Below are 24,174 nucleotides of genomic sequence, written 5' to 3'. Positions count from 1 at the left end.
CAAAATAATGTATAAAACATATAGCATAATAAGAAAACGTAAAAAAATCGAACGTGTACATAACATACAATTTTCCAATGTCATTACACATTATTTTGTGTTCATATGTCATAATTTTATTAGCGGTTATAGTTGACAAGTAAGAATTAATGATGGAAAGAGTAATTTGCCTTGCATTTTAACGAAATAGTAGATGAAATCTACCGACAAGGGGTTAATTGGCTAATTTCAAATAGTTCAAGGGGTTAATTTATCAAAAAAATAGTTTAGGAGGTCAATTTCAGCTTGGGTAATAGTTCAAGGAGTCAAACATCAATTTATCCTAAAAATAAATAAGTAAAATATATAATGAAAAGGTTGACAACTAGCTAACTTAGAGCATTTGCTAACATATATGACACGTTTATGTTATTTTAAAAGTTTGTCACTCTACCTGATCGGCTAACCCTAATATCTTTGAAAATAACATGTAGGTTTATTTTAAAAGCTACTTTAACAAAAAAGCAGAGTTGAGCCATTAAAATATCTTTAATTCATGTAAAAAGATCATTAATTTTAAACAATAACATTATTTATCATTCTATACACTGTTTTTGATACTCCCGACACTTTTAAAAATACAGTTTATCAAACGTTCAAATGTTTTATTTTGCAGTTAATTATTTTTAAAGCATAGCAGAATCAAATCCCAAACTGGCCCTGGTAGGCAAAATTAGATTTTTAACTAAAGAAAGAATGTTTAGAACAAACGACTGATTTCCTGTACTTTATATTACATCACAACACTATTAAGCAATTCCTCTTATTCTCCTTAAATTGGGGCTTAAGCAATGAATTCCATAGTGAAGTTACTATTTTTGCACATTGAATGCATTTGAGGAAGCTCCCCAACCAACTACCAAATCCAACCGCGCGCGTAGTTACCTTTTCACTCGAAAGCAGCCGCAGCAATTCTACTCTCTCTCTCTGTGCTTGCAGACAGACGCACATCTTTTTCCGATTCCAAATAGTCCCATCACGCCAGCTGCCATAACTTTCCTTCTCCCTCTCCACTCTTCCTCTACTCTCACAGCTTCTTCACACAAGCACTTATGAAAAAAGCACCAGAATTCTAAATGTCGGATGTAACACAAGAGCCCATGAGCGACCAGCTTTCCGAGCAGACCTCTATCTTCGGCCTCCGTCTCTGGATTGTCGTTGGAGTCTGCGTCGGCGCCGCCTTCGTGCTCCTCCTCGTCCTCATTTCTCTCTGGTTCGCCGCCAAGCGATCCAAGAACAAAACTTTAGCAAAACCCACAACCCCAATCGTCTTCAAAGAGATCCAGGAGATCCGGGTTGACCATGTCCGGACCCAAACCCAAGCTTACTCGTACCCGAAGCCCGACCCAGTTCCCAGAATCGAGAGGCAACACTTGCTGAAGCCGACGGAGGAAGAGAGCCCAATTGGGTACCAGAAAGTGCACATTGAGATTGGGAAGGACCACCGGATTACTTACCCAGTTGGGTCCTCTTCTTCGCATGGAAGCGGGGAGGCGCGTGCGGTTGAGCAGACCGGTATGGTGGGACCCGAAGTTTCTCACTTGGGGTGGGGGCATTGGTACACTCTGAGAGAGCTTGAGGTTGCGACCAAAGGGTTTGTGGATGACAACGTTATTGGGGAAGGAGGGTATGGGATTGTTTACCATGGTGTTTTGGAGGATAAAACCCAGGTTGCTGTCAAGAACTTGCTCAACAACAGGTGCTTTCTTTGAATTCAATTTAAATGCGTCTTCAGGAAGCACTTCACTTTAAGCACTTCCAAGTGTTTTTTCGGGTAGCCCTTGGATTTTGAATAAAAATTTGATTGTGTTCGTATTCGTAATAAAAGAACTTCTAGCATAAATGCTTACGAGAAAAAGTGTTTTCCAGAGAAGCAATCCCAAACCCGCCCTAAGTTCTTTTATAATGAGGTTTATTTTGTGTTTGGTTTATTTGACTTTGTTAGAATTTGTGTTGTACTAATTGAGTAATTGATTGATGACTGTGATAATGTGAGCTTTTGTAATTAAATTAATGGATTAGAAGTTGGGTTATTTTAAAGGGGGCAAGCTGAGAGGGAGTTCAAGGTTGAAGTGGAGGCAATCGGAAGAGTTCGGCATAAGAATTTAGTGAGATTACTTGGCTTCTGTGCTGAAGGAGCTCATAGGTACTCTGTTTTTTTGCCTAATTACACTCTATCTCCATTATCTCAAGTGTAGCTTTTGATCTCGTAATTATAGTTTATTAAGCCTACAGCAATCAGAATATCGACTCAAAATCTTTTAACCGCGTTTATGTTGATAGGATGCTTGTGTATGAGTACGTCAACAATGGGAACCTAGAACAGTGGCTTCATGGGGATGTAGGGCCTTGCAGTCCGCTTACTTGGGAGATCCGAATGAATATCATACTGGGAACCGCGAAAGGGTACAATGCAGATCAATTTAGAATTCACATGCTTTTGTTCCTTGATATTTTCTTCTTTCCCGCCTTCATTGGTGGCATTCATCATAACTGATTTCATTTTGTAGGTTAACATACCTTCATGAAGGACTGGAACCCAAGGTTATTCACCGTGATATAAAATCGAGCAACATTTTACTTGACAAGCATTGGAATGCCAAGGTGTCAGATTTTGGCCTTGCTAAGCTCATTGGTTCTGAGATGAGCTACATCACGACGCGTGTTATGGGAACATTTGGGTATGGTGGACCCTCCATGTGCATATATGTATGTTTGTGCGCTTACATTTTCTTGTGTTGACGCGATAATAATCTGTTTCTGCCTGTTGAAGCTATGTTGCTCCCGAGTATGCGAGTACGGGCATGTTGAATGAGAGAAGCGATGTGTATAGTTTTGGGATTCTTATCATGGAGATACTATCGGGAAGGAATCCAGTTGATTATAGCCGGCCTCCAGAAGAGGTCTGAATCCTTAAGATATCCTTTCTACTGGTTTCCGGTTTTCTGTCTTTCCTGAGTTTCCTTTGATGTTTCTTTTAATTAAATGCGATATTTTCAGGTGAACTTAGTGGATTGGCTTAAGAAGATGGTTGCTGACAGAAATGCAGAGGCAGTATTGGATCCCATGTTACCTGAGAAGCCTTCTTCCAGGGCATTGAAGCGGGTTCTTCTTGTAGCTTTACGTTGTGTGGATCCAAATTCGCAGAAGCGGCCAAAATTGGGACATATTGTATATATGCTAGAAGCTGAAGAGTCCCCATTCAAAGATGTATGCATTTCTGATTGAAAATCAATTTATGTTCTCTGTCTCTCTCTCGTTTGATTTCATTTGGCACTAGTTATACTTTTATGTTCGATGCACTAAAGTGACTTATCGTATCTATCCCCTTTGATGCTATTAATTCTCTCATCTAGATCTTTTGGTTCAGTTTCGCTATTGATCGAGTTTTGTGAAACACTTATTTTAGGATCGTAGATCCAAAAGGGACGCAGAGCACTTGGATGGTGACAATGTGAAAAATGGGCCGAAAGAGAAGCAGGTAACTGAACCAGGTGATAGCAGTGGGTATGAAAGAGGCATTGCAGGGTTTGGGAATAAAAACAGTGCCAATGTCACCAAAGTTTGACGCGGGTGACGGTTCTTGCAGTCATTCGGTAGCCGGCCATTGCAAACGGTGACGAAGTTATCCAATTACATACACGGGGTATTACTCCACAGTGTTTTCTGATTCTATAGCTTGTGTTTTGCTCCATATAGTTTCACAAGAAGAGCTGATTCAAATTGTTTAGGCAAATGCCATTTTTCAGAGGAGCTTTTTGAGCAATGAGTGTATAATGTAATTTATTAGTCCCACTATTGCTCACTTTTGTCATTGTTGAATAAAATGTAATATATATTATGTATGTATTTATATATCAAATTTTCAAATCCAAATGATAGTTTCTTGAATCATCTTGTGGCATTTTGTTTACATCTATGAAGAGGCAAACATTTTTATTCCTTAATATGTTTTTGTGACAGACTATAGAATTATTATATTAAATTCGTCTAAACCAGGAAGAGACGAGATTTAAAACTTATGTGCAGAGAATAAAATATACTGATTTAATAGATTTGACTAAATTGTTTGCGAACCAGGATCCTCTCCTGAGCAGTTCTCTAGGGATCCCGTAATCTTGTCTGTTCATTTTATATCGTGCGGTCAGTTTTCGTTAGGTACTATTCATATTTGAATTTTAAAATTTACATTTTATATAATTTCTAACCGCACGATATACGATGAACGGACATGATTGCGGGATCCCTAGAATCCCTAGGGAACTGCTCAGCAGAGGATCCTGGTTCATTGTTTGCATGCAAGCGTGATTTATTTTCAATCATTGTTATTTGATTTTATTCAAATTAAAAGTAACTTGGTAAAGCAAAATTCCCCAAAAGTGCATGATTGAATGGTCTTTTACCGATGAAAATCATGGTAAAAGTAGTTGGAGGCTGTGGCCCCGCCAGTAACATGGTTTTTGTTATGAGTGGGGGATCCTGTAGTTGTAAACCGATACAGCTTGACAGCCTGCAAGTAAATAGCTCCGCGCCTCGTGAGAGTTTAGTTGACAAATTTTTCAGTTTTACATCATTACTGTTTCGTGATGTTATTAATTCACTTAATATTAATAATATTTTATAAATTAGATATTACTGATAATTCACGAGCTACTCAACTGGTAACATCATGAAACGGTGTAATATGTAGGGTTTAGAAAACTTTATTGTACATTATCTGAGTAGATAATATATTGATAACATATCCCCAATAGTATATAGATAACACATCCTCATTATATTATCATAAATATAGTAGGGATACATTGATGTGATATTGAGAGAATATCGGGTGTCGTTTTTTTTTTAAATTTTGTTATTATTAAGGGGAAGTGAGAGGATTCGAATAATACAATAATAAGAAATTTTATTTGAACTCATATAACTTCTTTCTACACCTAACTTAAGCTGTAAATGTAATTACTTTATTACCTTATTGCATAATTATCATAAAGTACAAAATGAAACTAATAATTAAAATAAGATTATATATAAACACACACCCAATAATCAAACCTAACCATCACCATCACGCATCATTGTCACATCCCGGCCCGGGCCCCCATCACATCTCGAGCTCGACTCTCCCATGGTACGATATTGTCCGCTTTGGGCCCTGACCACGCCCTCACGGTTTTGTTTCTAGGAACTCACACGAGAACTTCCTAGTGAGCTCTCAAAAAACCTCGTGCTAGGTAGAGATGAGAATATATATATATATATATATATGGCTTACATGATCCACTCTCCTGGGCGATGTAGGATGTTACAATCATTCTCATACGCTCAATTATGACAAAAATCATAAGACACTCTCATAGTAAAAAACAAGCCCTTTTGTATGGATTGATAGTAATTTTGAACTATCGACAATCTATACTAAGCCAATTACCCCTTCTCCTATACCCGGCTGAAATGGAAACCCATGGAGTGGACAGGAAAGGGAAGGATTTTTTATTTTGGGAGACTTTGGATGCGGTCCTTAGTTATGAATATTCTTTGATTGAAACCTTATTGGTTTTTAATTTTTGATCAAAGTCTCTGAAATTAATGTGATAATTTATTTCTATGTACGTTACTAAATTTTTTAAATTAAAAATTAGAAATTTTAGTTGTTTACATAAATGAGATTTTTAAATAAAAAATCATAATTTGTGTGATTAAAAATATTAAAATATAAATATACTATTGTGTGTGTATATATAAACATGGGTACATTCATCAAAATTAACCAAAAAATTTATTGTATCAAAACATGGGTACATTCTTCAAAATCACAAAAAAAGAAAAGAAAAAAAAGATATTAGGCTTAATAACATTAGTATATTTATTCGATTACACTTTACATGGATACATTTTAAAATCAAAGAAAAAAGAATGTACCCATATAAGTTTAAAAATGGATTAGAAAAAAATTGAATAGATTTTATATAAAAAAAGGGTACATTTTACATATAACAAATTGGTATATTTAAGAATGAGTACATTTTAAGATTAAAAAGTTTTACATGAATGGGTACATATAATTAGCATGGGTACATTCAGTAACGGAACTATAGAGGGACCTGGGAGGTCCCAGGACCCCTCGGCAATCCTGAATCGTTCCTTAAAATTTTATAGGGACCCCTTGCACTCGAGGAGGAAATCTTGTGTACATAAGCTGCAACGGCTGAGCAGCGACGTCTTCGGAGAAGACAACCGTGTGAAGAAGTTTTCTTTTATAAGGCTTGGCCCAAAACACTCATTTTGGCCAATTGTTTTAATTTGTTTTAATTAAAACAATATACAAAACGTAGTGGTTAGTGTATATTTTGTTTTAAATTCCCAGCTAGCACTTCCCTCAAGTCCCACCCTTCCTCGTCCCTTCCCCCATCCCATTGCTTTGATTTTCACATCTAATCCCCAATTCCCTAATTTTCAAAACCCTAAAATTCTAAATCCTACCCAATCCCATATTCAAACTTTACTCCAATATCATACCTCAATTTGTTTCAAATCTCCACACCATCACACAAAATTCATGCAAGTTTTTTGGTATTCTAATCTAATCTCAATTAAATTATATTAGATATTGATGGAGGTTTATAGTCAATTATTTGATATGATTATTGATATGTTTTATGTTTGTATACTTATGTAATTATTGGAATTTAGATGGAATTTTTGTTTATTGGTTAACTAGTATATGTTTTGTGTTTTTTTATCAATTGTGTAACGTAGAAATAAGAAACATGGAAAGATTTTTCACCAAAGCCAATAGCACCCTCTATAAATTCGGATAATTTAAGTTCAAGAAAAAATAAGTGTTACATTGATTTGAATAATCTTGAAAGAGACCCAAGAATAAAACTTCAATGTTATAATTAAACTTGTCAATGTTATTTTTGTCTATTAATTTGTTGACATTTATTATTGGGACCCTCCGTATTTAAAATCCTGGATCCACCACTTGGTACATTTGGCAAAATAAAAAGTACAAATACAAAAAAAATATATGGTTACAAATACAAATAAACTTTAAAAAATATTAACACAAAAAGAAATTAATATATGGATACAAATTAAAACTGAAAATAAATTGGTACAAGTTAAAAAAGAATTACAAACTAAAAATGGGTGCAAACTAAAACTAAAAATATATGATAAAAATTTTAGTCATAAATATAAATATACTAATTGTAACATTTTTAACATTAAATGAATATATTTAGAAATAAAAAAATATTTTATTATTGAAATAATAAATGATGTTATTAATACCCAAGGATCTTGATAAAAAATTGAAAAGAAATAAGATTTTAATCAATGGAGTAGCAAAAGGAAGGATGAAAACCTACTTTCTCCTTTTATTTTTTTATATGCAACGGCCACATTATAGGACCGTTGATCCAATGATACATATTCAATTTTTTTTTTTATAGTTACATTTACTCGAACAATTATGATCGAATATGAGCATATCTAATGGTAAAATTTTGTGATCCAAATTAGTCTCGTAGTTAACACGACATGTCTTGGGTTCGATTTCTGACGCTGGTAAATCACATGGTAGTGACCAGGAGGAGGCTGAAATGCCTCTGTTAGTCTTCCTAACTTTCAGAAGGGTGGACTGCAATGACAAAGTAGCTGACCCTTACAAAAAAAAAAAAAAAAAAAAAAAAAAGAGGGGGTTGCACATGGTCTCATAATAGAGGAATCAAATTTTTCTCCAAAAAAATGTCTCGTGTGGTTTAAAAATTACAAGGGAGGTAGCAAGCAAAAGTAGAGAATAAATTACATCTGAATTGAGAGAGTTGTAGCCAAAATTGTTCCGCACAACCACAACAACTGGACTGATTTGCCCCGGGAAACAAAGTTACCGGAACCTGGTTGAGAGGATGTGGTGGTGGCGGCAGCAGGTGGCGGGGGAGCAAGTTTTGGGACGTCGCATGAACCAAATGTAACGTTACCACCATTTACCTGCTCATACAAGATAGATTGGAAAACTTAGATGACTTTCATATTTCCCTTGTTTGACAAGTTATAAAGTCTAATTGTAAATTTTGTAAACCTTGCAGTAAGTGATTCTGTCACAGCCACATATCAGATGGCCACTGGCTTCATCCACTGCTTCTGGAGCACCACCACCATCACTTTTCTGCAGCAAAGAAACCAGAATAGGTTAGGCAAATGCATGCAAATATGTCTTTTTTTTGGAAAGTAATTCACTCTTATTTTCTCTCCTGCACTCCTCCATTTTTCTCGTCTTTTGATTGAATAAATCACCGGAGAACTTAGGGACAAAGAGGAGTGCATAAGGAGAAAACAGGAGTGTGTCACTACCCATGTCCATTTATCTACTTGACACTATTTCCAGGAGTTTCCAGTGGAAATGTCTCAATCAATACCTCATAATAATCAACAGCAATGAAGTTTGGCCACCGTTTCCCAGCTGCTTCATAGCAAGTTTTCGACGCGCTCAGTAAGGGAGCTGAATTTTCCATGCAAGATGCTGATGCATTTGGAAGATCGCGAAAATAGTTCACGAGAACTAGTGATTTAGACATTGTGTCCATTGGAGATGATTCAGCACGACTTGGACATGAACCAGGTACCATCCCTCCATTTCCATCTGAGAATATAGTACACGAAACAAAATCGGGGAAAATCTTCAGCTAGGAATTAATCTTTACACGCGCATTAAAACAAAGTTGAGGAAAATTTTAGGAACAAATATTGAACAAACAATCTGGTGAAGTGCTTGACATCTTGAAAAGTATGAAAATATAGGACTTACATTGATTTTCGACAACATAGTTCCACTCATAAGCAATTCCCTCTGAAGCCTCCTTAGCTTTCTTAGAGGTGAAGACCACCAACCGCTGATTATTCTGGACCATATCATCAACAGTTGGCCAATCGCTCCCATTCTTTGGCATCTGAGCAAGTGGGAACCAAAATTTTTTGAGGTCAGCTGCCTCAAAGACCTTTGTCAGGCCCGATGGAGATTCCACATAATCTTCGATAAAAATGGTGACAATCTCTGAGGGGTTGGATTCCAAAAAGGTTTTAATATCTCTCAGCACGTTAATAGCAGGTTTCTGCAGAGAAAATTGGTGCACACAAGCAAAATCAACCGCAGCATTTCAGTTTTCAAATCCCAAACGGACTCTAAATATTTAAGCACGATGTTTTTCTTGTAATACCAATTCAATTTGGCAAAAGCATAATTTGAAGAACTTACAAATGCAGTGAAGTTGGAACATTTGCCACCATACGAGTGACATAACCAGACGTCGTTGTTGAAGTCATACATATCCAGCATCAACCCTCGGACACCATTCTAGCAATCGACAAAATAAAACATAGGAAATATCGGTCTTTAGCATAGCAGTTGAAACAAGTCTAAATCGACCAAATTATAATTTTTAACACAAAATGGTAAAAGTAACCGAAAAACAAAATTCCAAAATAAATAATTCATTTTTATTAGCATAATTCAGGTGCACCAACGAAAAGCAAGAGTTCTAAGGTGAAACGGCCATATCAGCCTAAGCGTGTGCAACTGATCTAAGCATTTATTGGAGAGTAAAAAGGGCATGAATCAGCCTACACGTGTGCGCAACTTATCTTAACATTTCGTAAACTAGCAAAATATGTGGTAGGTAGTAGTCCGTCTTGACAACACATGGAAAGTGAAGTGTTTCAGGTGGATTAGGTGGATGCTTCTCCTTTAATCAATATAAATACCCAAATGATTCCATTTCTTAATTTTTAAAAGGGACAGGTAATTTAGCAAAAAGAAAAAAAAAAATGACAGCTACGCATGTGCTTCAATAATCACTCAGACACCCACATGCTTAACCTGACATCTTTTTCATTTTTTTTCAGACATTTTTATTTATGCCCTGAATTAAATTTTTAACGACTTGGCTACGGTATATGTATTTACTTAATACATTTGTCATATATGCAAAATTACAAAATATAGGTGGGATTCTCTTGGTTTAAAATATTTTACCGTAAAGTCTGCATGCAAAACAACACAACACACACCACCAAGGGTTCAACATGAGCTAGCTTGACCTAGATGTGTCAGACGGGTGAGCCGGCATGATCACGGCATGGGCACGACCCACTTATATAAGGCATGTCACGGTCTAAGCCCATTTAAATAAGGCACAACACGACACGATTCGTAAGAAATGATTGGACCGGGCCTAAGATTTTGTCCAATGAGCTGACTGGCCCTCGCCCCGTTGGGCCCATCATGGGCCGAGCACGGCCGCAGCCCGTTAAAGAAAATCTTATTTATTCATTATTTTCCAATTAAAACATATATTTCTTTTTTTTTTTTTCTGTCAAAAATTAAAACATACATTTTAATGTTAGTAAAACTTAATATTAGCGCGGCATTTAGCTCAATAACATGTTCAAATAAGTTTTTATTAAATTTTAAATAACTAAAGTTTATTTTGCCGAAGTCGGCCCGTTTAGTGACCCTGCAAGGCATGACCTAGGTCTTAATCGGGTTTTATTAAGCGGGTCGGCCCAAGCGCGAATCATTTGATACATACGACATCAACGGAGTGACAAACTGCCACGTCATAAAAAATATATTGATTTTGTCAAAACCAAGAAATAAGAGAATATAAGAAGGACAAACCTAGAAAATCAAACATTTGTCTGGTCAACTTTTCCATCATTTGACTACCGTTTGATTACACACCAGCCACTTTGTGAGAAATTTTTAGTTGTGACAGGAATATAAGTGGTACACCATGTGTTTTAATAAAAATTAAGAAAACTTTTTTTTTTAAGTTATTAATTTTTTGGCACACATATCCCACAATTTGTTTAATAACACGTATATATCATCCCGTGTACCAATCACGCTAAAAAACCTCTCCACCTTTGCCTCTTGGCATCTAAGAACACAATGCCTCGTGAAATTAACTAGAGCAGCGTGAATTTTAATTTTTTTATACGTAATTCAGACACTAAATATAGTGTGACAACAAAATTGCATTCACTAAAAAGAAAAAAAAGTCCAAAAATAAATAGAAAAAGGGTAAAAAAAAAAAAATGCAGGGTAGAGATTATTTGAAGAAGAGAAACTTACTTTGAGTTGGTTGGCAACGGTGTCGTTCTGGTTCATGGGAGCAACAATTAAGGAACCGGTGGCGGACCTAACTCCAGCTTGAGCGTATGAGTTGTGGGTGGTTAGCCATGAATACCGATTGAATGGCAGACCTTTCACCTATAATTAATCACCATATGCAAATTAATTAACAATATTAAAACCAAACCCACCTGCGCAAACCAAACCAATATTAAATTACGTAATTGATTAAGGGAAAAATGATTACCTTTGATGTGGGACTGGTGGGTTGAATCCGGGTGCATCTGGGTCGGGTGTTGCCATTTGCAGCGCAGGTTTGGCAGCTCAGACCGGCGTCGCAGTCGCTGTCTTTCGAGCACGTCTCTCCGATCTGTTTGGCATTTGGGAAAAACCCAGAAAAGGTAAGAAAAAGTGATTCCCAGAAAATTAATTATATTGAGAATTTGAGATAACACGAGCTAATTAGATATGGTCAATAAATAAATAAAACCTGGAGACACAAGGAGGAAGAAAATAGGCAAATTGCAATGAAGAGAGCTTGAAGCTGGAGATTAGTTAATAAAGTTGCCATCTTTTGATATTCTTTGAGATCCTGCAATTGTGAGGTAACAAAAGAAGAAATGGGTAAAAGGGTTTTATGGGTTTGCAAGAAACGAAAGAGAGATTTTAAGAATGTTACCAAAAGGGGGAAGCTTTTACCTCAAATCCCCAGGCTTCTCTCTGCTTTTGGAGACAATTTCAGGGTATTGGTTTATCTTGAGAGAGGTGGAGATGGGGGGGAGAGAGAGAGAGAGAGAGAGAGAGGAGGAGATATAGAGAGGGTGGCAGAGTGAGATGAGATTTAAAAAAAAAAAAAAACAATAAAAAAAATATAAGAGGAAGGAAGCGATTGAAAGAGAGAGAATGGGAGTTGGGTTTGGGTTTAATCTCAGTTTCCTGAGGAAGGTGGGGGTTGGGATGCTGGAATGTGGGGATGTTTTTATTTTGGACAGACTTCTCCTGAGGCTACTATATTACAGTTTTATCTATGCATCTCATTTTATTTTTCACACTTTTTGATAATTTTTATGTATCGATTTTTTTCATTTTATCTGATTCGACAATAAAAAATTAAAAAGATACGTGAGAAGTAAAATGGGATGTATGGATATCATACATCTTTTTAAATTTTTACAACAGATGAGATTTATGGGAAAGGGAAAAGGAAAGTGAACGAGGAGAATCGGAATGGGCATTGGGAATTGGGGAGAAGAGAGAGAGAGAGAGAGAAACAGAGCATGGAAGGTGGCAATTGGTGATAGGTTGTTTTAGGGTACAGGTCAGGAGGAAGGAAATGCGTCGGCATCCGTTTGGGTGCGGTGTTCTTTTGTCTCTTTGGCATCTGCCATTTCTTTGCTTTTCCTTACCTTTGCAGAAAAAAAAAATTATCAAGTGGCTCATTCTTTAGATTATCTCAAGGTTAGTTAAAACTTAAAATTTTTAACTTGAAAAATTTAGATTTTGTTGCAGAAATATTTTTTCTGCGACGATTGTTCGAGTTAAATTTTTAGCCTCAGATCATTAAAGAAGAAATTTAAGAAAATATTTTTTTAAAATAACTTAAGAAATTTATATACACCATTCTAATTAAATTTTATGAACATTTTAACTTAAAAATATTTAGATTCGGATAAATATTGAAAAATTATTAAACCGATACCATGAAACTCGTGGAACATTATAAAAGAATATGAAACACATAAAATAATTAAAAAAAATATTTTAGCCTTTTGATTTAAATTTGAACCGTTAGATCTTTTTGTTTATCGTTGGATTTGATCATAATAAATCTTAGCATTTAGAATATGAATTTATAAATATAAAATTAAAAAAACACAAATATATGGTGGGCCAGCCCACTAACTTAGGAAAAACTCTGCGAAAATTTGCCCCAAAGAGAGTTTTTGGTTAAAACTCATATTTGGCCTAAAGGTTGGAGCAAGTTAGAGTAGATTTAAAACCTAAAATTTGAGTTTTATTCCAACAGTTGGGGTAGGTCTAAATATTAAGTTTAAAGAATTCTATTATTTTTACAATAGTTTTATATAATTTTCTTTTAATTCAAAATGCTATCATTTTACAATTTTATCTCTATTAATTTCAGTATTTTTTTATATATATGTAATATCGTTTGTTCAAAAAATTAGAGAAATGCATTTTTAGTATATTGAAAACTACACTATTAAATGCTGGCTTTATATAAAAAGATTATTAGTATTTATTAGTATTTTTTAATTTGCTAGACAACTCAAACCCCCTACACCTGAAACTCGTGGAATGGAACAAAAAAAGAATATTTACTCGAAAAAGAAAAGGATTTACGGAGTCTGCATGGAGTATAGAAAGTTGAAAAAATCCTAAACCAAAAAGTATGGCAACAAAGAATTGGCATCTGAATAAATATTATTCAATTCCACTGCTTCCACACGCATTAAGAATGAGTAATAAAGCATTATTATTGATTAGTTTTATTTAGACTTTTGCTTTTAGCTCGCATTTTCAACAAAAGAAGAGCATAATAATCTCCAAACAAAAGCAATAATTTAATTGATAAAACGATCAACAATCTAAAATTAAGATGACGATCATCGGGCGCCAGTTACTGGTACAGAATAATTTCAACAACAAAAAAAGGATAAAAAATAAAATATTTCCTTACCGTTGAATTACATACCTCAAAAAATAATTTGATTTCAAGATATACGTCTTGTTTTACTCGAGCCAATTTGTAGTTTTACTTTTCTTTTTGGCTAAATATGAAATTTCATGGATTAATTGTACTGTTAATTGGTTTTGTAAAACACCAAATAAAAGAATAAATACTCTCTATTACTAATTGTTTGTGCAAAATGACAAATATTTATTTGAGAAAATACAAGTTTTATGAATGCTAATATGGCTTACTTAGTTGCTGACAAGGGTTTGCTCAGTTGGTAAGGTCCCTATCTTATGTGCTGTTTTACTAAGGTTCTTCGAGTCTCGCTGCCATCAGTTTTTATTAGTGTGCGATATGTAAATTCCTACTTAAGTCCATACATGTGGCAGCTAGCAGTTTAAATGTCACATGTAAGTACTTCCGATTTGAAGTTGTGAGTATGCCCTGATGCTAGTAGAGAGAGTAACCAATCTTCCTCTAAGTTTTTTTAACCACAAAAAAAAAAAAAAAACAAGATACGGCATCCTTAGTTACATTGCTCCGGATGAGAAATAAAGCTTGATAGTCGTCTTTAACTTTTATTTACTTACTTTAAGTGGAAAACTTGGTACAATGGAAAGGGCAAAGAGGAGGAAGAAAAGCAACACGTTTTGAGTTCTAGAAACATATAATTTTCAGCCCTCTCATGTCGAGGTAACGGGTCCATATTAATTAATTAGCAAATCCTTAAACAAATCAACATTTAAATCAATGCTTTGTATTTGCAGATCCTTGTACGACTGAATTTGTCCAAGTATATATGAACTATGAAGCATTGCCGACCTCATTCACCTATCGTTAGTTTCAATTTTCTTTAATTATATTCTAATATATTGCATTCTAGAACTCTTGACTTTTAAAAGCAATATATATATATATATATATGTGTATGTATATATGTATATATGTATTATATATATATGTATATATGTATGTATATATGTATATATATGTATATATATATGTATATATGTATGTATATATGTGTATGTATATATGTATATATGTATTATATATGTATGTATATATGTATTATATATGTATGTATATATGTATGTATATATGTGTTTGGACCTAAATTTACATCATCGCCCCAAGTACTCGAGGCCGTTGAGTGAGCATAGCTCTCAACCGTTGGATCGGAATAGTTAAGATAATTATTATTGAAGGATATATTGACACACCCCGATCCGGAGGATCCAGGTGTGCTGGCCGTCACGTAACCATCGGCGCGACACGGAAGCAAAATAACAATATAACTCAGCAGAAATTCAAACCAAACTCAAACATAACCACCTACGAACATAACTGGACGAGTTATCAGGTAAACACATAAGTTCAGAGCATAGGTTAACTGCAGTCAAGTAGGACTAAAATAAAATACATCACCCTCAGGTGAGTCCTACATGTCGAAGGTCTGTCAGAAAGCCGGAAAAGACCTCGAAAGCCACCAACCGCTAATTTAGAACCTGGAGGGGCGCAAAACAAAATGAGTGGGTCAGTAAAACCAAAGATTTTCCAAAACATTTCAATTAAAACATTTCTAACCCCTCATCGTAAAACCTGTATACATTCCCCAGAAAAAGTAGATATATATAAAACCATATGAAGTCTCAAAACTTAAATCCCAAATCTTTAACATTTTTCAAGGAAACATGCCATGCAATAAATCAAAATATAAATCAGGTGAAATAAGGAATCAATCGGAGACCCTGCAGTTGGTCCTATACGATTAATTCAACAGCTCAATATCCCACTAAGCCGGAGCCACCACAGTGACCTGTACGGCCCTACTCTGCACATCACTCGGAACTACGTGAGGTAGTCTGTACGATGAAAGGTGTAAAAATACGCTCTAGTGCTTCTCTCATCATATCATCAGCGCGCATATCTAAGGTCACCCACCAGTCGGAACCCCTCTAATGGTCTGTGCGACTGGCATGTCGGAACCCTCACATGGTCTGTACAACATCCACCTACTTGGATCCAAGGCGAGCGTGCGGTGTGGTGAATAAAATAAGCACTAACACCTAGGGTGCAGGTTATGAGCTTGAAACATCTTATCAACAATCAATTAAATGAATAATGAACTCACCTGACTTACCTGTGCCTCCACAGCACCATGCAACATGTATGCATCATATATCAATCATATAACTCATATGAAATTCACATTTTCCAAATAATTCTATGCATGGCATTTTCAAAACATAATTTCGTATAAATTCATCTTCTGGGAAAAATTAATAGTATAAAGGTAATACGAAAACAAAACTGCCCACTCACTGATAAGTCGACGGGTCGTAACCCCCGTGGCGTCCCTGGATGCGGTCGTCCTCAGGATACGTCTCACCTATATGCGAAATAACTATAAAAACGTTAATTTTAAACACATCACCAATATTTCGAAATAATTTCTCATACGATGCTCAATTTGGGCATATGAATATACCACATCGACCTACTCGACGTCACGAGCGTCGAGAAATTTTTAGAAACTGATTTGGACTCCCCACGCGCCCTCACGCGCCGGCTAGAGCTCGGCTCTACGCGCAGGCCACGCGCAGCCACGCGCGGCACGTGTCATCGTCTTCCCCAGGGTTCGCCGGACTGGTTTTTCCGGCGACCCAATTCCGGCCAAACTTTAAACCTCTTGTTCTCCTTCGTTTTTCACCCATTTTCTTCGTATTTTATACCAAATTGAAGCCCTAAGAGTGTACTATCACGTTGGACTAGTTTTAGGGTCTAAAAATCAAGAAATCTCACCGAGCAAAATCCAAGAATTCGGCCAACTTTGAAACCCACGATCCCGACGTCCAAATCCTTCAAACGAACATCCCCGAGCTTCCTTAGGACCTCACTAAGCTTGCTATAAGCTTGAATTCCCCTGAAACACAACATTTTACGTTCGCATGAACAGCACCCAAAAATGGAGGTTTCAGATTCCACGTGAAATCGAAGGTCTCACTTCCTAAAACTAGCACCAATGAACTCAGGACGTCAAAAGGATGAAGATACATACCTTATTTGCCTCGATCCGTCAAGTTTTGAAGGGTTTTGGTGGTGGTCCGTACGTGGAGGGTGAGGGAAAGAGAGAGATCGTGAGGGAGAGAGACAGAGAGTGCTACGGGAGGGAGAGAAGACAGGGAGTGCGTGTGTGTGTGATTGTGTGGTCCAACAAAATCCTCACCATCCATCCAAATCCCTAACCACAAAAATTCCAATTCCAATAGTTTAATCCCAAAACTTACAAAATTAATTCAGATAATGTCACACACACGTACCCAAATGTCCGCCAAGGGTAATTACGTCAATTCACGCCCCCGATATAGAAATCCCGGGACGGGCTGTGACATATATTGTGGTTTTAATCATGATATATCTTTTAATAATATATCAATTTATCTAAACTAAATATGATCGATATCACGGTGTTTGTTTGAAATCAAACTTTGCATGGGATTATATTAAATGAGAATGGTTATAAAAATCAACAGTCAGAAGAAGAATTGCCATTCATTTGCAATTCTTCAATGGGATATGCATACACGTGGAAGGGAATTGCCATTCATTTGCAATTTTTCAGGAGGACATGCATACACATGGAAGGGAATTGCCATTCATGGAAGGCAAACGACGTGATCAAGGTGGTTTTTTGGCAGTGCTTTCTTTATTGCCGAGTCTAGGAGATAATGATGGTATCTAAAAGATAGGGTGTTGCTTATCTGGAGAAGGTTTTGACTTGGACTCTAGCTGACGAGTTTGAATTGAAATCAAATCTTGTAGTAGTGTGAAGATGCGCCACACAACATTTGTTCATATAAATACAAAGGCAGTACATCATTAAGGGGAACCTCCAATTCAACACACAACTGCCCTGCGCAAACTCTCTCAACAACTTTGATATTTTTTATTTTCTCTTTTCGCTGACACATCTTCCGTTGGCATCAACAGCACTGTGAAAGCAACCGGTGATATCTTCAGTCGGTATAGATAGCTCTGTCACCGTAGAATCAGCCGATCTTGCAGCATCTTCCGTTGGCATCAACAACACTGCAGCGAGGGCGGTTGGTTACCTATCCAAGTCTCGGTCGAAAAGGATTTCCGAATCCTTATTGGTCGAGGTCATCTCATTAGACTTTTCGGCAAAGTGAGGTGTTACAAGTTACTACATTTGGCACATTGAAAGCCGAATTTGATATTGAACTTCACTAAGTTAGCAGCCTTGTCTTCAGGCTCTAGAACCCGAAGGCCGAGACAAGTTCCTTCCTCGGTCGCAGTCGCAAGATTCAGAAGTTAGTAGCGCACCTAACGCAATATCAACAAATTTTACTCCTCGGCCGAGCTCGGCCGACGAGTTGGCATGCCCCGCATACAACCGAAGGACGTAGTTAACTTACTAATTACTCGGCCTGCGCGTCACGTAGGCTTGGTAGTTTTTAGGGTCAACAATATGTATTATATATATGTATGTATGTATACCGAGCCCTTGTTCAAATGAATCTTCATTTTTGTTTTAAAATAGGGACTACTTGTGAGACTTATTATACATCAAACTTCAAGGATCTTGTTCACGTAAAAGGTTAGCTCGATTTAAGCCAAAATGGATGTAAAGAGAGTCCAACGTTGGAGAAGTGCAACATCTAAGGTTTAAATATAAGTGTTCCACTTTTAATTGCCCCGATGTCTTTTAAGATAAAACCCTACACCTGAGGTCTATTGGGCTTGATACCACCCAACGGATTGTGCCTTAAATGGTTAAGTAGAGACAATTTTCGGTGCATGACAACCTTAGCAGTAGACATTCGAGAGCCCGTGACACAATAGATTCAAACCGTTTATTTTTGAAGTCTTTATTTATAGATCATCCTTACAATAAATCAATTCAATCCAAAATCATTTACTCCATTTGATTGTCATGGTGAAATTTTGATGTTTCTTAAAATATAGTGTTACGTCAATTTCTTTGAACTCAATTAGATTCCTCAAGCATTTCCGATTTGACTAATATTTTACAAGAATGTTCTATAAAATGCAATATGAAAAAAATGAACGATTCAGTTTGTTGAAATTCAAATGTGAAGTGGACCCCAAATACTACAACTAGCCCTCATTTTTACCTCAAATAAGATTCCTTTGGATAAAGCATACATTATACATATACTAAGAGCAAGTCCACCCCTAAGGACTTTGTGCCAGCACCCAGCCTATTTATCTACTATAGTAAACAGTAGTAGACTATAATTAACAGTAATAGGCCAATGCATCTCCACTCCTAACAAAAAATAGCCTAGTCAAATTTATTAAAACATTATTATTTTTATTATAAAATAATTAAAAAAAATTTTTATTTTTAATTTCTGACTTTAATCTTTGTAAGCTCTTTGCAGCTTCTTCTTTCCCAACCTCACTTCCACACTCCAAAACCCAAATCAACGACGCGATAATCCCGCCCTCTCTACAACATCAATCGACAGCAGGTCCTGCACCGACATATCTCCCGGTTCCACAACACTGAGTCTGGGCTCGACGGCTCTTATGACGACGAATCTCGGAGCAGCAGCATCAAAATATTGTTTTATGAGTGCGAGAGAGAAAATCGGATGATTGAGTTTCGTGAGAGGGCGGTAAATGGGATAATCATGGCTGATAGAGGATGAGCAAATCAGAGAGCAGCAGAAGCATGCGCTCATGATCGGAAATTTGGTCTCAGAAAAAGAGAGATGCTTTCAGCTTTCCACTTCCGAAGCATGTCTTTTTATCCAGGCTCCATGGTTGCTTGCCCTCCTACACCACGCTGGTATCAGCTAGGCGTCACTTGGGCCGATCCCAAGGTCTATCAAATTTAGGCCGGCCTGTGGACTGGCTTGGGCTGGGTGCCAGTTGATTCCACGGGCTGGAATGGATTGGTTGAGTCTCAGCTTGTTTTTTCTACTGGGTGCCGGCCTATCCCACCCCCAGTGAAAATGCTCTAAAACTCAGTTCGGCTGACACTGTTTTTCACTGTTCGGGAACAGTGAAATGGCGGTAATGCCCTTACTTGCTTCTCTATTTTCCATTTCTGTATAGCGAAGTGGCGGATTTACCCTTGCTGCACGCATCTCTCATCGCTTCACCTTATGTTTCTCGACTCTTCTACTTGATTCCACTCTCTCATTCAAAAAATCAGATCACTCATCGCTGCTTCTCCAAACCTATGCTTTGACTACAACTTCTAGATTTTTCCTTTTGTGTTCACTTCTCTCACTCAAATCTCTGCTTCCGTCGCACTCTATCTTCTTCTTTCGCTTCTCCTGTGAAAATCTCAGCATTAAATTAGTTTTCATGTGTCCTTAAAACGTTAATCTTTAGCCTCTCTAAAAATCCATCTGAAAAAATGTATAATGGGTATTGTTTCTCTCTACAGGTTACTTGGAGAAGTCTGTGAAGGGTCAATAGGACAAGGTGGATTGCGTTTCAAAGTACAAAAAATACAGGGCCTGCCTCTCTATGCGTTTCCAGTCTTCCAAAAATCGTGTTCGTGGAGGCGATTTGAGACAGATTTGAAGCTCGGCTACAGAGATTTGATTCAAATTGGTGGATTTGGGTAAGAAACTAAGAAACCCTAATATTTTCTTTTGGTTTTAAGAGAACTATCATAAAATCCCTCCGAAGTGTTTGTGATTCCAAATCTAATCAACTTTTCCTAAACGCATCCCTTTCCCATGTAGCAAATCACAGCTCTAAAATATTCCAATTAATTAATTAATTATGATAAGCTTTTTTTAGAGTACTACTTCCATATATCTTTTGTTGCAATGGACTTGAAGTTTCCTGGGCCTGATTCTTGGAGTATTCCCTATTGTTCGCTGCTAAACATCTGCCTTTCGTTTGCTATCTCGCATGGTGTTTACGACTTACTGCAAAACTGAGTTCTCTGGCTGGATTTTGTTGTTGTTTAAAAGGTTTGATTTTCTCTGAGGTTTGTCGTTGAGCAAAGAAGAACTCAGCATATTGTATGTCACTCCTCCCCAATATTTTCTGTATGTTTTCTTCAATTATTTGTTTTTGGGTTTATTGCTTTCCCGAGAATAAAAAGAAAGAAACAGAAAAAATATAATATTGGATAGTTAATTTGTTAGAGTAAAATTGGCAGTTCCTAAACAAAACGCCTGAGTCTGTAATCTTAGACTAGTGCTTGTTTTCAGTTGTAATTATTTTAGTCTAAGTTTGTCTCACGTGCTCTCGATCACAAAATGGCAAGCGTTTCAGAGACATCCACTCAAGTAAGTTTGACATGCATATGCATTCACATGATATAAGTTTTTGTTCAATGGGCTGTTTAGCTTAAGTTTATAACAATTGAGGTTTGGGCTTTACATATTAATTAATTTGCTACGACTTCATTTAGCTTAATTAAAGGTCCATACATTAATATGAGAATTATATATTTGGAGTTAGATGCCATGCATTTAATATGTGGATAAATTTCGAATGGTCTTTAGTTTATCTCTTCACTTAGAGATCACTTCAAACTCTATTGGATTAGTTGTTTTAATTGATTAGGATGACAAGTCTGATCTTTCTTTTTTCTTCGGCCACGTGCTTAATCTAACCGACCTATATATATATAGATTCATCAGGTTAGGGTTTGTGGGTTGCTGCTCCGTATCAGAACATATATATACACTGAGAGCAGACATTTATTTGAGAGAGCATGCGTTAGGTTTTCAGAAGTCATCATCGTATCATAATTGTTGGTTTTGGTTGCTGCAGCATGCATTGGAATAGGCTTTGTTTTTGGGCTGTCGTTTTTGTGCGTTAAAGGGATATTTGAGCTTTAGTCAGCAACACTAGCAGCACGGCATATATTCCTTTAGTGTTTTTTTTGTTGTCCATGCGCCGCATATTTATGTATTTATAAGGGAGGTCAGGAACTGTTTTGAGGGAAGCCGCATATGCATATAACCTGTTTTCCTTGTTGTAAGTTTGAGAGGCAACATCTTGGTGTTTTGAATAAGGAAAAATATTTTTGATATTGCTGCTGTCTTGTGGTTTCAACAGCATGGGTTTTTAAAAGAGAAAATATTGTTTTCATGCTGCTTTCATTTAAGTTTTTAATTGAATGTCAATTATGAAAATGTGCCTTGTGATTTTCGTAATTGATTGTTTTTTCAAATAAGCACTTCATCATATAAACATTCTGCATGATCGAGTTAGCATCCTGCAAAGTTCGAGGGAAAGGTGATTGACGGCTGCGTTAGTGTCGTGCCACTTCAACTCGAAGACTGAAGAAAGATCGAGTAGCAAAGCGCGGAGACAAAGCTGCCAACTGGTATGAGTGTCTAGTTGATGAGTTTTGTAAGTCTTTATGTATTCTTTCTTTCTTAGTGCTTCCTGGCTTGGTAGCCCGAGGATTTTCCCAGTGGTGGGTTTTGCCTCGTAAAATCCTACATCCTGTGTGCACATTTTATTTATCTTTATAATTGCATATGTGTAGGATAGTTTATATGTGATGTGAATGTGGATTAATTTGAGAACTGAAAATTAAATTGAAATTTGAATTGGACTTTTAAATTGGAACCTATTCAACCCCCTTTAGGTTAAACTAGTACCATCCTAGAACTTTCATAATTATTTATCTTGGGAATGTTATATTTATTCAAGGCATCCAAGGAATTAAGTACTTAATTGATTGATTACCTGATTGAATTTCTTTGATTTTTCTGAAAGAATTTGTTTTTTTTTTCTCTGGGGTTTGGATGTTTTCTTTAATTTTACACTGGTTGTGGCTTCCATTCAAATTTTAATTTAATTTAATTTTTTGGGTATTATAGCAAATTATATATATAGTTTGCAGGTGCTTCCAAGGGACCTGCTCTATGCTCTCGCTTCCCAATTGCCTCTGTTGGGTTTGGAAAAGCTACAGACAGCATTGTAAGTCGAAAACTAATCGATAAGTTTTAGAAATTTTGAATTTTTTGATGATTTGGTTTTCAAAATCTGATTATGCTTGGATTTTATCCGGTTTGGTGTGCAAGAATTGAGTTTTTTTTGTTTTGTGTGGTTGAATGTAAATAGGAATTGGAAGAATGATGAAAGTGCTTACATTTTGTTGCAAGAGTTGGAATTTCAATATTGCGTGGAGGAAGTTCCTTGGGAAAAAATTGAGCATATATATTGAAGCTGTTTCAGAGGGAGAATGGACCTCTCTCAGTGGGATTTACACTGTTGAGGAGGTAGATTTCATGTCCCAGTTGCTTGGAAACTTTGTAAACCAGACATCAATCATCGGAATAGATCCAGATTTGGCCTGGAGGCAACTATGAAGGTTCACTTTATTGTTTGTTAATTTGATTATGCTAAATATTAATTTTATTGTAATTGTTTGCTTTGTATTTTTGGTTTATGGAATTCTGATGTTTGGTGGTTATTTCGTGTTTCGGTTAAAGCATTTGGTGATGACTGGTTTGATACTTTGATCACTGGTAGATTTGAGCACCCTCCCCTCACTCTCTCGATCATATATTGGTCCTTCTTTCAAGGTAGTCAATTTTTATGACCGACTTTGTGAGTATATCCTTATATATCATCATCCATAAAATTCATCCAATGTGCAAGATTGTAAATACACATAAAAATTACAACTTTCACTTGAAAATGGCTTGGAAAATGTTATGAACATATTGCATGTATACGTGAAATTTCACCGCTCCAAGATTTGATTTCTGCCTTCCATCGTGTTAGGTCGGTTAAATTTACTATTTGGTTTCAAACATATAGCATCAACCTATCATGTACATACATGTAAAAAACGTAGAGGGTTTTGGCTATGTTTGCATATGACTCTTGTTAGGGGTGGCATTGTTGGTCTCAAAATGGGTCCCGACCGCAAGCCGATGATTTTTTAGGATTTTTTTGAGCTAACTCGCGGTCTAAGGCTAAGTCGAGTAAGAGAAGTTGGTAATTTTGGTTGCACTTGGTTTGACTTTTGTTAATGGGATTGAGGACAGAGGAAGAAATGTGTCTCGGTCGAGGTGTCTCCGTGCCCTGGTGCAAGGACTTTAGAATGGGCGTTGTTCGTAAAAGTGGAGTGGAATTAATTTAATGGTTGATGTGGTAAGATGTGATGTATGGGAAGATGAATTGCATCAACCCAAACGAACTGGTCGGATAAATTGAATTGATAGATAACTATGTTTCAAATACTCCTATTACAAGAAAGTAAGATTTCAGGGGTGTTTTGACCTCGAACAACAAGTGCGTTCAAGGTGTTCGACCT

General features: G+C 36.5%; 2 protein-coding genes and 1 long non-coding RNA gene across 4 annotated transcripts; 2 read left to right on the top strand and 1 right to left on the bottom strand.

Moving 5' to 3' along the window:
• The first annotated feature begins 809 nt into the window (after nucleotides 1-809).
• LOC103403182 (probable serine/threonine-protein kinase At1g01540) lies at nucleotides 810-3,933 on the top strand. The gene is made up of 7 exons (XM_008342017.4): nucleotides 810-1,738; nucleotides 2,081-2,185; nucleotides 2,323-2,445; nucleotides 2,550-2,720; nucleotides 2,813-2,942; nucleotides 3,040-3,249; nucleotides 3,449-3,933. Exons 1-7 carry the CDS (start codon nucleotides 1,116-1,118, stop codon nucleotides 3,605-3,607), a joined length of 1,521 nt encoding a protein of 506 aa, XP_008340239.1. The 5' UTR covers nucleotides 810-1,115; the 3' UTR covers nucleotides 3,608-3,933.
• A 3,830-nt stretch (nucleotides 3,934-7,763) lies between these two features.
• LOC103403151 (PI-PLC X domain-containing protein At5g67130-like) lies at nucleotides 7,764-12,152 on the bottom strand. Of its 2 annotated transcripts, none has more exons than XM_070815921.1 (9): nucleotides 11,879-12,152; nucleotides 11,670-11,771; nucleotides 11,427-11,549; nucleotides 11,180-11,317; nucleotides 9,302-9,400; nucleotides 8,855-9,158; nucleotides 8,466-8,689; nucleotides 8,129-8,215; nucleotides 7,764-8,037 (listed from the first exon to the last, which is right to left on the bottom strand). In XM_070815921.1, the coding sequence occupies exons 2-9, from the start codon at nucleotides 11,748-11,750 to the stop codon at nucleotides 7,852-7,854; spliced, it is 1,242 nt and encodes a 413-aa protein (XP_070672022.1). In that variant the 5' UTR covers nucleotides 11,751-11,771; nucleotides 11,879-12,152; the 3' UTR covers nucleotides 7,764-7,851. The 2 variants fall into 2 exon arrangements, with proteins under 2 accessions (XP_070672022.1, XP_070672025.1); XM_070815924.1 differs by having other exon boundaries at nucleotides 11,859-12,126.
• A 7,884-nt stretch (nucleotides 12,153-20,036) lies between these two features.
• On the top strand, nucleotides 20,037-23,368 carry LOC103419113 (uncharacterized). Its single transcript, XR_003768197.2, has 3 exons — nucleotides 20,037-20,499; nucleotides 22,746-22,829; nucleotides 22,974-23,368. It is a non-coding gene; the product is annotated as an uncharacterized lncRNA (long non-coding RNA).
• The last annotated feature ends 806 nt before the right edge of the window (nucleotides 23,369-24,174 follow it).

This window comes from Malus domestica, chromosome 02, assembly GCF_042453785.1.
Source record: "Malus domestica chromosome 02, GDT2T_hap1".
In the NCBI taxonomy this organism is placed as follows: Eukaryota; Viridiplantae; Streptophyta; class Magnoliopsida; order Rosales; family Rosaceae; genus Malus; species Malus domestica.
Note: the sequence above shows the minus strand (reverse complement) of the source record. Positions and strands in the feature narration are given on the sequence as shown.

Excerpts from the sequence above, each read along its gene's own strand:
- LOC103403182 (XM_008342017.4), top strand. The coding sequence starts at position 1,116 with ATGTCGGATGTAACACAAGAGCCCATGAGCGACCAGCTTTCCGAGCAG. Across the intron at positions 1,739-2,080 it reads AAGAACTTGCTCAACAACAG|GGGGCAAGCTGAGAGGGAGT; the intron begins GTGCTTTCTTTG and ends GTTATTTTAAAG. Across the intron at positions 2,446-2,549 it reads ATACTGGGAACCGCGAAAGG|GTTAACATACCTTCATGAAG; the intron begins GTACAATGCAGA and ends TTCATTTTGTAG.
- LOC103403151 (XM_070815921.1), bottom strand. The coding sequence starts at position 11,750 with ATGGCAACTTTATTAACTAATCTCCAGCTTCAAGCTCTCTTCATTGCA. Across the intron at positions 11,318-11,426 it reads CCACCAGTCCCACATCAAAG|GTGAAAGGTCTGCCATTCAA; the intron begins GTAATCATTTTT and ends GATTAATTATAG. Across the intron at positions 8,216-8,465 it reads TTGCTGTTGATTATTATGAG|AAAAGTGATGGTGGTGGTGC; the intron begins GTATTGATTGAG and ends TCTTTGCTGCAG.